This window comes from Sphaeramia orbicularis, chromosome 14, assembly GCF_902148855.1.
Source record: "Sphaeramia orbicularis chromosome 14, fSphaOr1.1, whole genome shotgun sequence".
Classification (NCBI taxonomy): Eukaryota; Metazoa; Chordata; class Actinopteri; order Kurtiformes; family Apogonidae; genus Sphaeramia; species Sphaeramia orbicularis.
Window position 1 is genome coordinate 15,158,763 of NC_043970.1, and position 15,366 is coordinate 15,174,128.

General features: G+C 34.8%; 1 protein-coding gene across 2 annotated transcripts in view; it reads left to right on the forward strand.

Annotated features, from left to right (window-relative positions):
• Positions 1-15,366, forward strand: part of guca1d (guanylate cyclase activator 1d) — a 21,157-nt gene continuing 5,791 nt past the window's right edge. For both annotated transcript variants that reach the window (XR_003937369.1, XM_030154991.1), the window contains exons 1-2: positions 1-530; positions 11,170-11,319. Coding sequence is in view for 1 of the 2 variants with exons in the window: in XM_030154991.1 (XP_030010851.1) it covers positions 336-530; positions 11,170-11,319 (345 nt within the window). In the remaining variant the exon portion in view is untranslated. The remainder of the gene's footprint in view (positions 531-11,169; positions 11,320-15,366) is intronic.

The window sequence follows — 15,366 nt, forward strand, 5'->3', positions numbered from 1 at the left end:
GATCCCATTAGGAGGTTATTTTAGTTGCTTCCTTTATTCTCCAGAGGACCTAAGAGGGTTACAGAGTCCTGGTTTCTGCTCTCTGGAGTCAGTGCAGCCTGATGTCGGCCGGCTCAACCTTCGTCCAGGCCGCCGCTGCCTCTGGTGTCTGATCCAGAATCTTTAAAACTACTATAGAATCCTAAAACCCACTTGTACTGCTGTTTGCTTCTTCTGCAGTGAGGCTCAAAGGAGGCCCTCAGTCCTTTCTGAGGTCACCTGGTTCTGGTCCCGTCCCCTCCTTGAGTGCAAGGAGCCTCTCTTCTTCTTCTTCATCTGTGAATCCCGGTGCAGCGATGGGGAACCACGGCTCAAATCTGGACGACATCCTGGCCGAGGACATGCACCACTGGTACAACAAGTTCATGAGGGAGTCTCCGTCAGGCCTCATCACACTGTTTGAGCTGAAGGCCATCTTGAATCTGAAGGGCATGAATGAGAACGCCAACAGCTACGTGGACCAGGTGTTCTTCACCTTCGACATGGACGGGGTGAGTCGCACCAAAACACTTTTTAAATATAAAAGCAGAGGAACCACCATAAGGAAAACACCAGATGGAAATTATTTTTATTATTATTGTTCTATTTACATGTTCTAGCTGACTTCATTGTGCCTGAAGGGAATCTACTTGATTTATTTATTTGTGCAAATAAAAAAGAATAAATAAAAAAATAAAGTCAGTCTTTTTTTGGCTGAAGGCTCACAGATCTTGGTGCAGCCCATATCAGGAACTTAATTTTGGAAAGAACATATGGGGCGCTGTTGAGTCTTTTAACCTCAACCACCTTCAAGACCCATAAAATGTAGAATCTCTCTATATTTCTTATGTCAAGTTAAATCCATCATGTAGCAATTTTTTTTTAAATCAAACTTTATTTCATTGCTCATAGTAACCTTCTAGATTTTTGTTCAGACATTTTTTGTATGTTGAATAATTAACTTGTACCTCACTATTATGAGAACTATTTTGTCATTGGAGGTCACTGGGCAGACTTGAAGTGTTTTTTCCTAAAGTGACCCTACTCTAGTAAATCCCAGTTGTGGAACTCAAAGTCTAAAATATGTAAAAACATGAACTGATTTATTGTAGCACCACCTATGGGTAGGGCCTGGGCCAGTTGTTGCCTTAACCCTATAACGCCAAACGTATCATATTTGATACATGAGTTTTGAAGCCCTCTACATGATCAGTGTGATAAGTTTTGTCTTGAAAAACCTGATGTATAAAATTAGATACATGCAATACACAGATAATCCACCAGGGGGGAGGAATTTGTTCACCAGAGGCCTTTCCAGTGACACCACAAGATTGTCATTAATGAGGAAGGAGGCAGAACTTTGCCAGTTTTGAAAATGAATTATCAATTTGTTAGACATGTTTGTGTTATATTATGTTTTTGTTTGTTCATAAATAATATTTGAGCATTGAGACCCGATGTATCAAATATGATACAAAATTGAAACTTATACATGGAAACTGATATTTGAAAAAATATATATATTTTTTTGGTTGTTCAGAAGGACCAATAAAGGCTACAGTTTCAAAGAACTGGAATTTTCTATCAATGATTTAATACGGTGGTTACCTTTTTTGGCTCGCGACTCAATTTTAACATCACAAATTTCTGGCGACCCCAGACATTCAAAACGGAGACATTTTTCTCCTGGAGATGTCATACCGGGGCCAGGTGGGTGAAGAAATCTTTCCATTCTCTGTTCGGTCTGGTTTCGACTCTGTCTGGGCAGGTTGAAGAGTAGTAACTCATGCGGTCACATGATCGGGTCAGTCAAGATATATTCTCACAGATATTATATCCTGCATTTGATTTGAACTTGATTTTTATTAGGAAAAATGTGTGGTGTTTTAATTAAAATAAAATATATATTGAATCATTAAAAAAAATTATTAGTAATTTATTTACATTTTTTAAAATCAATTTCTAGAAATTTCAGGCAACCCCATATGAATTCCAGGCGACCCCACATGGGGTCCCGACCCCAAGGTTGAAAAACACTGATTTAATGGTTCAGGCTTTACAGGGTTAACATGGATGAGTAAAGATGCAGCTGAAGGGGCATCATTACATCAGTGGGTTTATTTATATTTTTCAGCAGTGATTTTAATAATAGTCATCGATATGAGCTTCATGTTAAAGTTTAGATGCATTTATATTCAAGGCCCTCCCTGGTGTTTGATTTTATCGCTGCGTTTCTGTCTTTTAAAACTAAAACATATTAAACATACTTAAGTGATTTTAATATATTCCAACTGCTGTCTGTTTTTACCAAAACTGGAAAAATTTTAAGTTACTGTGCTCCAGAAACATGGAACAAATTGCAGAAAGATGATCAATTGGCTTTATGGCATTATATAGTTTTAATCTCATCATGGCCAACCTGTAGGCGTTCTTGTTTTACTTTTTTTTTTTTATGTTATATTTATTTTCTGCAAGATTTCATTGTTTTACTGAACTGCTTTCATCATTTTTTTAATCATAATTGTAATCATTTTTATTTTATTGTGATTATGAGTTATTTACATAGCTATTATGAAAATGAGTCAAATTAGACTAAGTGAAGGTCAGATGTATAAATGTGTCCGGTGCATCTTATTCAATATTAACATACAACAAGCAAGTGCAGAGAAAAAGGCAGGTAGAAAAACCACAAAAAAGTGAGAAATGAAATATAAGAGTAACTTATTACCTAAAAATCAGCTCAAAAAGTCTTAGATTTTTTTTTGAAACATATGGATTTTGAGTAGAATTAAAGTTATGAATCATGACACTTTGACAAATGGGATCTTATAAGGAAGGAGTAACGTCCTATTGGTTTGTGTTCAGCACGTCTGTTATTACACACGTTCACCTAAAATATCCTATAATGTGTTCAAAATGAAGCTTTCATTCATTTCTTCCACAGTATCACAGGGTTCACCTCTGTACTGCTCTGCAACCTAATGCAAGTGATTTATGAAAAAAATTTTACTTTTACTTTCAATAATTTTATCATCTCTTAAATAAAACTTTACCAGAAAAGTATTCATTTAAATATGTTTACATTATAAGTATCTTCACACTGAACATACTTGTATTGTATATGATTTATCGTCTGAATTATGCTGTTTTTCAGGATTTATTTGCTTGTTTTTCTAAAAAGTGCTGCTTCTTTTTTCTTTTTTATCATATTTGAGCATTGAACTTATGGGAAAGCTGTTTTTATGTAATTAAAAAAAAGTTTTTAGTCCAACTGCTCATCTTTTTTTGTACATTAACAGTTTTTGTGTCCGTACTGCAACAATGTTTTAAGTTGTGCCAGAAACCTCAACTTCACACATACGAAGTTTTGTCCATGTGACTTATGGTGTTTTTGTTTCTGTTTATTTGAATGTGACATAGCAGACATATTTACAGTGCTGTGACTGAACTTAAACCTTTTAAATCTAATCTATCAGCATTTAGAATCGGTAGACTGATATTTAATTATCCACACTGGAGGTGCATTCAACTGTTCTAATTTATAATCAGCATTAAAGGTAGAAATGCCACTAGATTTATCCATTTTACTACAGTATTTCCATCTTTTAATGCTTTTACTCCATTAGAACTTTCACGTTGAACATGCTTTTGCATATAATTAATCACAAAGTTTTACTTCAGGAAATATACTGGGCTTCAGGAAATATTATGTATATCATTAATGGTTATAAGTTTAACATGTAGACACAGACAAACCCTTTTAACCATTAAAATGTTAGTGTCCCAGAGTAAAGGACTTTGTTTAACATGGTATTCCCATATGAATGTTATTATTAGTTATACGAAGGTTTAGATGAGTTTTTTTCAAAGAGAAATATTAAATATTGCTCATTATATGAAGTTTTTGAGCATATCAGTATATTTTCATGTCAGTGTAGCAGTTTTCAGCATTTTCCTCATATTCAGTGATCACTAAGTCTGGCAATAATTGAAAAATAAATAAAGAAATAAAATCAAAACAAACAAACAAAAAACAATCATAAAAATTAAATTCCTATAAAGAGTGCAGAAGGGTTGCTTGTGTGGAAATGGTTTGGTTAGCATCCCACATTTGTCATAAAACCTGCAATTTAAAATCATGAGATTCTTGCTTTGTCTTACAGTTGATTCATATACAGGAACTGTTTTCACTGAAGCAGAGTTTAAAGTTGGAAGCAGCTCAGCTTCATACCATACAACAGGGTGTATGTGGTGTGTGTCCTGCTGATTATTCTTTAAAATACAGTTTAGCTAAACAGTGAATTATTTACTTCTTACATAGATATTATACCGTACTTTTGCTTACACAGCCCTGTTAAAAAGTTTGGATTTGCTGCTTTACTTTGTTTTATTAATAATAATAATAATAATAATAATAATAATAAATTTCAATTGAGCAAAAAATAAATAAATAAATAAATAAAATTCTGAAGGCACATAGAATGAAGTATCACCTACATTTACACTGATTGTGAATTATTTAATGTGTTTCGATCCTCTACACAGTAGTTGCTGCATCTCAACAATTTGGTCAATGGATGCAGTGACCCTGTTGTCATGGAGACTTTTAGCTGTCATCATATTGACCTGAGCAAATCAGATGAGAAATTATTTTTCATTTAATAAAATCAGTAGAGACTTTATTAAACATTTTGTCCCAAAGTCAACATGGAAACTAATAAAAATGTTTACTTAGTCAAGTTTACTCACCATTTTCATTGTAAAAAATTTTTTGGCACCATTGTCATAAGTAAAGATCCTGTGAAATGACTAATTCCTTTAACTATATCCTTTTAAACATAACTGTAATATTTTAGTTATTACCGTAGTGTGCACAAAACTGCATATGTTATTTACAGATGCAAAACAAAAGTGTTTTTATGCTTCATGATGGTTTAGTCCTCTGCGTACACTGTAAAAACTGAGACTGGAGTGAATCTTTCATGAAAGAAGGCTGCCAAATCATTTTGCATATAAATGACATATCATTATTTCAAAAACGTAATAACATTAAGATTAAGATAGGAGGTTAAGGTTCATTCACTTTAGTATCCCAGTAATCACATTCGATCTTTACATTTCTGCCGTCTTAATACACAGAGAGTACCTACCATTAGCATTAGCATTAGCATTAGCACATTAGAAGCAGTGAACTGCCACTGAAGACACTGGGAACTCCAGATCTTCAGTGCCGTGGTCAGGGGTACTGACCTAACCTCTGTACACCTGTTCTTCACACGTTTTGTTTTTGACATATTAAACAGGGAAAATACAGTAAAATTGCATTGTTGTGTATGAAATTTCTCATCAAATTCAATGTATTTATTAATAAAATTTTAATTTATCTGCTAGAGTAGCTATCAGAGAGGATAAATGAAGTCTGAATTCATTAAACTTTATAATGTACTCTATGTTAAAGTAGAATCTGGCAGGCTTCATAGTGGTGTAAAGATTTATATAGTAACAGCTTTGACATCCGCTTCTCCAGGAAAACAGAATCTAATTAGCCACATGTTGACTTTAATTCAATTAATGGCTGTAGTTTCTCTCCCATTTCTGTAAATAACCTACATACAGAGTTTTCAGTCAGTCCGGTAAGGCAAGGCAAGGCAGCTGTATTTATATAGCACATTTCATGTACAAGACAATTCAAAGTGCTTTACATAAAACATTAAAAGCATTACAGCAGAAGGTATGAGAAAAGCAAACAAACAAACAAACAAACAAACAAACAAAAATCAGATAAATAGGTAAAACAGATAAACAGATAAAAGAGACAAGCAGATAAAACAGATAAAAAATAGGAAAAAATAAAAAGGAAAATAGACCCAGGGTTTTTCAACCCAACAAAGTAATTGAAATACACATAAAATACAGCCTTTCATGTCTAATCTCTTTGGTTCGTCGTGATGTGAAGCCACAGACATCAGTGAGTTAAAGATCAGCTGAGTGCATTCCCCCATGAGCCCCCTGCCGTTGGCTCGCTGTCTAATCAGCTTACAGCATTTAGTGTGCAGAGACATTATCCCTGCTGTGTGTTTATTGGAAGTTAAATGGACTCAGAGTCCTGGAGGTTAAGTTCAGATCGGACGACCTCAGACAACGGCAAAAGTCACTCTAAAAATGTCACTTTATCAGCGGATTACCAAGAAGAGATCAGAGTCTAATTGGTATCATTTTGTATTAAGCTACACAAATTAAGCATTACCCAGTAGCTTATAAATATACTGGTAGCATGTTGGCTTATACTATATGAGGATTATTCTATAACAACCAGGCCCTTAACTAACAGCTTCCAATCATTAACCTCCCACTACTTATTGACAATAATATTCTAATAATTAATTCACTTGTAGTTTTTGCTAATAACTAATTCCTTTTATTTTGGTACTTATCACCTACTACTGAATGAGTTATGAGTAATGAGAATGGAGCCAATATTCTGAGTTAATTCTGTGTTTTGTGTTGTTTGTTACAAAAATGGATGTTATTTATTGACATGCATTAAGGAAGAATGTAATTTATTCTGGTATAATCATCTTACAAGGCCTAAATTGAAAAAAAAACAAACAAACAAAAAACAAAACACATTACAGGTTATAATTCATGTAAAACAACATTCTTTCTTACTATCAATGAGCAGAAATTATGAGGTTATTGACTGGGAGCCAACAGTTCAGAGTCTTTTGCCTAGTACTGTAGTTGTAGAATGTGGTCATACAGAATAAGTGCTTTATGATGATTAATAATGAGCCAATATGCTAAAGGCAACTAAGATACCTAAAATACCTGTAGCAATTTAGAATGCAATGACTTGAATAGATAAGACCTGATCAAAAAACTAATAAAAAGTAATATATTACTTTTTTTGAATATAGACAGACAGACAGACAGTTCAGGTTTTGTCATTACTTAAAAAATGCAATATTGTAAACTTGTTAAAATGTAGTGAGTAATGGAACTATTTAAATTACATAAAATATAATGTAACTCATTAAAAGGTAAGAATACGAAAAAACATGATACTGCAGGAAAGTCTTAAGTCACTTTTAGTTTTGTTTTTGTAGGGGTATAGTGAGCAAATATCAATTTGTGAGCCTCTTTATTATTTATGACTGAACGAGAAATTTCACACACACACACACACACACACACACACACACACACACACACACACACACACACACACACACACACACACACGAGTCAGAACCAATTCCCAGCCCAAAATATAAGAAATATTTGAACTGTTTAATGAAAACTCTCTTATGTTTATGCCAGTTGGATCATTAAAGAGTGGAAGTGCATATATGTGGTAATGATAACGTGTATTTAGGCTAAAACAATTAACCTCATGCTGACCTAAGGCTTGTGCGCTGTAATATACATGTGATACAAAACTAATAAAACATGGTCTACGTCAGGCTTCATTAAAAAAAAAAAAAATCAATTAACCCATAAAGACTCAAACATCCACTGCTGATCAAAACCATCTACTGCTCCAAAATGTTAAATGAGTGTTGATCCACTAATTTTATCAAAACATGTAAATAATTAGTGTAAAATTCAGTTATTCATCTTCTCATGGTCATCAGATATGACCCATTTGGACGTTCAGAGGCTTCGTAGTGAACGTGGAAACACCGTCATCTTCTACAACACTTAAGACACTTAATTTATGTTCAGTTAGTGATATATTTGCTGAAAAAGTCACTTTTTCTTAATTTTTCTCTGTTTCTGATATAATAACCCTCAACTTTACTCTGAGCTTTTATGAACATCTACATAATCAGTGAATTAAATATAATAAAATACCAGCGTTTCACTGAAAAAACACAAAACACATTTATAATAAATGACGATAAATCACATAAGAAAGGTTAAATGTAGAGAAAAATTCATTTGGGAAGTGCAACAAAAGTAGCACTGGGTCTTTATGGGTTAAATCAAAATTTAAAAAATGGAGATATGATTTAAATTACAGGTAAAACTTGCAACTGATACTTCCTTCCCATTTGTTCCTGTATCATGTTGTCCGTGGACCCCAAATTATATCATAGTTGTGACTAAATAGAGAAAGATTAGTTGAAACAGATGTGAAGTCACTGCAAAGAGTAGATGTGCATGTGTTGTGTCTATTGTTATTATACTGATTATAGCGATGATGGTTTTTTCTTGGCATTTTTCTTAGTGAAACACACACTGAAACACACACTATGACATTTATCTTTGGGGCAGCATTAGAACAGAGGTTTCCAAGTCACAGGTGGTTCTTCAAATCCCCAAAGTCTGTCAGACAGATGTAAAAGTATGTTTTTCTGCATCTGAACAAAAATGGCTCTGGGAAACGTGGTGCAGTGGTGGGAAATGGTCTCAGTTTGACGTCTTATGACCCATTAACTGTTTCAACCATGTTCCTAATTTAAACCATGACGAAGGAATGTGACACCAAAGAGTGGTATATTTGATCATTCACAGTACATTTAATAGACCCCCCTCAAAGTTCTTTGAAAAAGTAAGTGCAATTTTTAACAATATTATGCCTCAACTTATCATTTACACATGCGCATTACAGATTGGAATCTACAAAAGCACAAAACATTTAGTAACAGGCAGAATATTGTTAAAACTGCACTTAATTTTCTTTAAACATTTCAGGTTGCTCAGGTTATTTACATTTTATTGTTGAAGGACAGTATGTTAATGGAAATATTTTCAGAATTTAATGTAGTTTTTTGGGGGTTTTTTTGCAATAAAACAAAGGGAAAATTTTGGAGTTGTCATTTATAGGCATAATGTAATATCATTTCTTTTTACATTAAACCAAAAAGAAAACATGAATTATTTATAGGTTATTATACTATTATTATATCCCTGAAATGGAGTTTTGGGGTATAATGGATATCCTTCATGTGAACATGATAACTAGGACAGATTTGGTTGGATTTCTTCTCCCTTGATAACCAACAAAGGGGACCCCTAGTGGAAGAACACCATCGAGTTCAGCTTCTCTATGGGTATTATAAGTCATCCAAATGGGGGTGCTTTAGTTGAAAATCAGTTTTTTGGACATAAATAGAATAGAATAGAATAGAATAGATCGTTATTGTCAATGTCACAGGAACAATGAAAATCAGTTTAGCAGCTCAATTCAATTTAGCAACAAAACACTTAGTGCAAAAGGGGACTGTATAAGAAAAATAAAATAAAATACACATATCCCAGTATTAAGAAAAGTGAACTGTGCAATGGCTTCAGAATAAAATATTAATACACAAGTGCTACTAAGTAATGCTAGAGCTCCTGAAATGAACAAAATATACAGAAAGAATATACAAAAGCTAACTCTATACTACAGATGAGAGATATGTGGAAGAAATGGGATACATATATATAAATCAAACAATAATAGTCTGGTTGAGATCAAATTTGGTTCATATTGATCCACTTACAGATGTCCATTTTCTGGCTACCAGCTAGAGTTCATGTGGTGTCATTTTCCTTCAGTAGGTGGAGTTTTATGGAGAAAAATTGGTTCTCTGACCATTATTCTGCCACTATCAGGTTGATGTAGCTCAAAGTGAGTTCATATCCATTACCTAACAATTATTTTTCTACATGCCACTACCTTGAGTTTACATGATGGCGGTGGTGTGTTTTCTCCAAATGGTTGGGCTATGTTGGATAATGTTCTGAAAATACCAAATGAACAGTTATGGGTATTTCTATATAATGTCATACTTCATATTAAATCTATCCACAATCTGCTTTCTGAATAACAATTATGTTGACATCTTTTGTAAGTTGTATTGTTTATTTGCTTTATTATATAGCAGAGGATTGGGGGGATTTAGGGGATTTTGGGGGTATACCCTTGCTGTTGGCCCCCGACAGCATAAGCCTTGTTTTATCTGAGATCACATGTGGTCTGAATGTGGCCCCTGAACTAAAACCAGTTCGACACCCTTGACTGTTAATACCTTCAATGTAATTTTTGCAAATTCATCCTGCCGACCTGATTGGAACCTTTGGCGGGCTGGTTTTGGCCCTTGGGTCACATGCTTGACATCACAGTTTTAGAATGTCTAAAAAAGTACTTTTGGTCTATACTTCACCTGTTACCACAGAGAGTAGCGTTATTATCAACTTTCCAAAGCAAATCCTGTCTGAATAGTCTGTGTTTACTCTATCTGTTAGAGATGACACCTACTCCACTAAACATTTAAACTAATCTGGGATTATGTGAGTGAAACTGTAGATTCTGCACCTGGTTTTCCTTAGGTTTCCAGAAGGATTAGGTGCTGTTTGGATTGGAAAAGCTAAAGCAGACAATAAATGAAACATCTATCTTAAAAGCAATGCTTTACACTTGCCCTTTTGAGACATTTAATTAATTGTGATGCTCTCCACATTTCTATTTATATTAATTTGACTTAACTGCTACTCAAGAAGGTTTAGATGCAGACACTGTAAGTCTTGTGTTTTCACCCTTTCCTAAATTCCAGAAGTGCAGCTATAGTATCCCTTCAAAGACACAAACAGCCGCTGGAGACCAAAAGCATCTACTGATATAAAATGTTTGATAACTTCTAAACCACTAATCTTATCAATGCATTCAAATAATTCAGGTAAAATGGGGTTTCTCAGGTTTTTATTGGTATCAGATATGACCCATTTGAATGTTCAGAGGCTCTGTGTTCAATTAAAGATACATTTTGTTGCAAAAGTCAGTTTTGCTTCAGTTGTCTCTGTTCTGATATAATAAACTTTAAATTTACTCTGAGATATTTAGGAACAGCTATATGGTTAGTTAATTAAATGTGGGAAAATACTTGATTTTCACAAAAAAAAAAAAAATATGGAGGAAAAACTAATAAACAGTATTAAATTACATAGGAAAGGTTAGATATTGACAGAAATTTACATGGATGTCACAACAAAAATGGTTCCAGGTCTGTACATGTTAAAACACTATAAATTACTCCCAGCTACATGAAAGATTAAGTATATCAGGCAAATAAAGAGTGGGTCCTCCTGATACAAAAAAAGTGATGAATATTTCTCAGAAAACATCTTTCCTTGTGGTGGTTTCAACATCCTCTCTGTCTGCAGGATGGTTATATCGACTTTGTAGAGTACATCGCAGCCGTCAGCCTGATGTTGAAAGGAGAAATCAACCAGAAACTAAAGTGGTACTTCAAACTGTTCGACCAGGACGGCAACGGAAAGATCGACAAGGAGGAACTGGAGACCATCTTCTCGGTAATCACTGCTCATCACCTGACAAATACAAAATTCAGTGTTGGAATGTACTACGGGCTTTAAGTGTAGTATGAGATAGGAGGTACTTAACTTAGTAGTAGTATTTCCATTTTCTGCAGCTTTATATTTCTACTCCAATATACTTCAAGGGCAAGTATTGCATGTTTTACTCTATAATATTTCCATGAGAATTTTAGTTTGTAGTTGTTTCTCAGAGGACAATGTTTCAGTACAGCTCACATTCAGACACAACAGCAGTTTGGATCCTGGTTAGCATATTCTGGTTCAGGTTAGAGATATTAGATGCAAGAAGGCAGGACCAGACACTTCACCACAAGAGGTTAAAGATGTCATCCCAAAGATTTTCATTTAAATAGATGTATGTTAAATCATTCTATCATCAAATGATTTCATACTATGGTGATGGAACTTATGACCGACTGATATTATAATAGAGGTGAAAGGTTGAAGGTTTACTCACTTTATTATCCCTGCAGGGAAATTTAATATCTATATCTTATACATCCTAATACATACATCACATAACATTAGCATTCATGATTAGCATTAACAGCCCTGCAATGAACTGGTGGGACCCCCACAACCAAGATGAGGAATAAGTGGTTTAGAAAATATATGCATGTGTGTATGTATGTATATATGTATGTATGTAAGTATGTATGTATGCATGCATGAACGCATGTATGTATGTATGCATGTATGCATGTACGTATGTATGTATGCGTGTATGTATGTATGTATGTATGTATGCATGTACGCATGTACGTATGTATGCATGTATGTATGTATGTATGCATGTACGCATGTACGTATGTATGTATGTATGCATGCACGCATGTATGTATGTATGTATGTATGTATGTACGTATGTATGTATGCATGTACGCATGTATGTATGTATGTATGCATGTATGTACGCATGTATGTATGTATGTATGTATTTTTTTGTATGTATGTATGGATAGATGGATGTGTGTATACATGGATGTATGGATGGGTGGGTGTATGAATGGGTGTATGAGTGTATGTACTGTGTGGATGCATGTATGTATGTATGTATTTATGGATGGATGCATGTATGCATGTTTGGATGTATGTATGTACGTATGTATGTTTGGATGGATGGATGGAATGGATGGATGTGTGTATGCATGTATGGATGCATGTATGGATGAATGGATGCATGTATGGATGAATGCATGGATGGATGGATGGATGGATGGATGGATGGATGCAGTGAGCTGCCATTGAAGGACCAGGGACCAGCTCTTCACCAGTACTATGGTTTGTTTCATAGTGTATGAAAGTCCTTGTATTTACAGTTTTATGATCTGTGTGTCTGGGGGACATTCCCATTAATCATCACCATAGTGACCGTAGTGACCTGTCACTGCATGTGTGTCAACATAAGGCAGCTGTCACAGAGGAGAGGCAGTCAATGTGTCCCAGTGTCTCACACCCATAGACAGCTGCTAAAGTATATTTAGTTCAGAGGGAACAATTAGAACAGTTTTACCTCTGCCATGGTAGTTATACATAGCAGCCCACTATAGTCTAATTCCACAGGCTACAGATGCATAAAAAACACAATGGAAACAAAAATAGTGACAAAATTTGCATCTGTTTCCACGGCCTTTAGTTTACTGTGACGCCCTGATTCAGGACAGTGACAGGTGAGGACTTTGAGGGAGTTTGGGGGGGTTACATGTCAAACTGGGATGAATTTGGGAGATGCAGAAATGACACTGAAGACATGTATCTTCAATCATGGGTATCAAAATCATTTTAGTTCAAGTTCCAAATACAACCTAATATGATCTACAGTGGGTTGGACCAGTAAAATACTATCATCATAACCTATAAATAATGACAACTGCAAAATTGTCTCTTAGTAAGTACACTTTTAATTATATTCTGCCTCTTTCTAAATGTTTTGTGCCTTTGTAGATCCACTGTGATCTATAAGTTGTAATGTACATGTATAAATGATAATATTGTTAAAATTGCACTTATTTTTCATGTTGTGCATGCTTGTTCATGTTATTCGTGTCTTTCTTAAGAATAGTTTGCACATATAAACATTTTCATAATGTAATTTTACTTTGTTCACTCTAAAACAGAAAAAGTTTGGAGTTAACATTATTTATAGGTTATTATTCTACTGGCCCAGACCACTTGAGATCATATTGGGCTGTATGTGGCCCCTGAACTAAAATGAGTTTGACACCCCTGTTTTACATGAAACTGTATTAATTTCCAAGTCCTCCAAATATTTGATCCCATAACTCTGTCTCATCTGATTGAACTGGCAAAATTATGAATCAGACACAGCCCCAACAGACTAAATACAAGAAACAGAAACAGAGGAAAACATGTCTTACTCCTGTGTTCCCTTCATTGGACTTAATCTCCTATATTAATACAGCTAATATCAAAGTGTACTTACAGAGGATGGTGTTATTCTCTTTCTCTATCCTCCTAAGACCCAGGAAATGTCAGCAAAGTACAAACTTTTTTTGTTTTTTATTAAATAAGTGCCTATATTGGAAACATCATGATGCAACAGCTTTTCAGGTGCAGTTTTTAAAAATTTTATGGAATGTCCTTTGTGGTGGACAGTTTTCTTTTCTTTAGTTTTTGTATAAAGTTGTGAACTCTTGTCCACAAATGTGGACAGAAAACCCACAGCTGGGTCTTAGGAGGTTAAATGCTCTTATTGCCTATTCACACCAACAGAAAGTAAGCCTGAGTGTAACATTAACGCCGCCCTATATTAAAGAAGTACTGGAGGTGAGGGGGGGGGACGACTGTTAGCTGTATGTATTCTATCTAACTGAGTAGGAAACACTGCTTCATACATGAAAAACATCAAGGACTTGGACTAATTAAGCACTTCTTATGTGGACAACACAGATACAGATTAGCTTTATTTATCCCCTGGGGGAAAACCACACCACCACAGGGAAAACTCGCTGTAATCACTAAGGGGGCGGGGCTACAGGCTCCACCTGTCAGCTGACTGATGATGCTGGATGACACCAAATTGTTCTGATGGCAAAATCATGTTTTTCTTTTTTTATTTATTATAATTCCTCTTTCATTATGAAGGTCCATCCCAACAATCTGGTTTCATTTTAGTTTGTTTGCCTTTACAGGAATAAGGAATGTACTCTAAAAGAAAAAGAAGGGGTGAAATGTATTCCAGGCAGTATATTCAATATATTTGGATACAGACACAGATAAACTATATTTGCCCCCGGGGAGAAGTTAATTTTTCATTCATGGCATTAACATATTTCTTGCAATAAACACAGCTGACCAAATATTTATATTCCGGATATTCATGCCATGAATAAATCAAAGCATTATAATTGATGAAATACGCGTCAAGTAACTGAAATAAACACTGAACATGAAATGTGTTAAAACTCACATTATGTAGAATGACTTCTGTTTACCTCCGCCAAGGAGGTTATGTTTTTGCCAGGGTTTGTTTGTTTGTTTGTTTGTCTGTTTGTTTGTCTGTCCGTTAGTGTGCAACATAACTCAAAAAGTTATGGACAGATTTGGATGAAATTTTCAGGGTTTGTTGGAAATGGGATAAGGAAGAAATGATTAAATTTTGGTGGTGATCGGGGGTGGGGGGGCCCACGGGGGGGCCCACTGATCAGCCTTGGCGGAGGTTTGCGCTCTCCGAGTGCTTCTAGTTACATTATTTGTAAGATGTTTCCAATGAGGTTCAGATTTAAAGAAAATTATAATTGTAACTATGTTTTTTTTGGTCAGTTGTATTTCTGAGAGGAGATTTTTAGAATATTTGTCATGTGCAGCTATTTCTCCATACTGTAATGACATAACATAAACACACGTAGTTAAATGTGACATGAATAAAACTGTAAGATTAGTCAAGCCTGTATATGTTCAGGGCTTTGAATGTGAAAGGAAATAATGGAAGGGATGGGCCTGCCACATGCTGTAACTGAGGCAGAAGCAGCAGAAAATACATGCTGTGCATTTAATACTGGG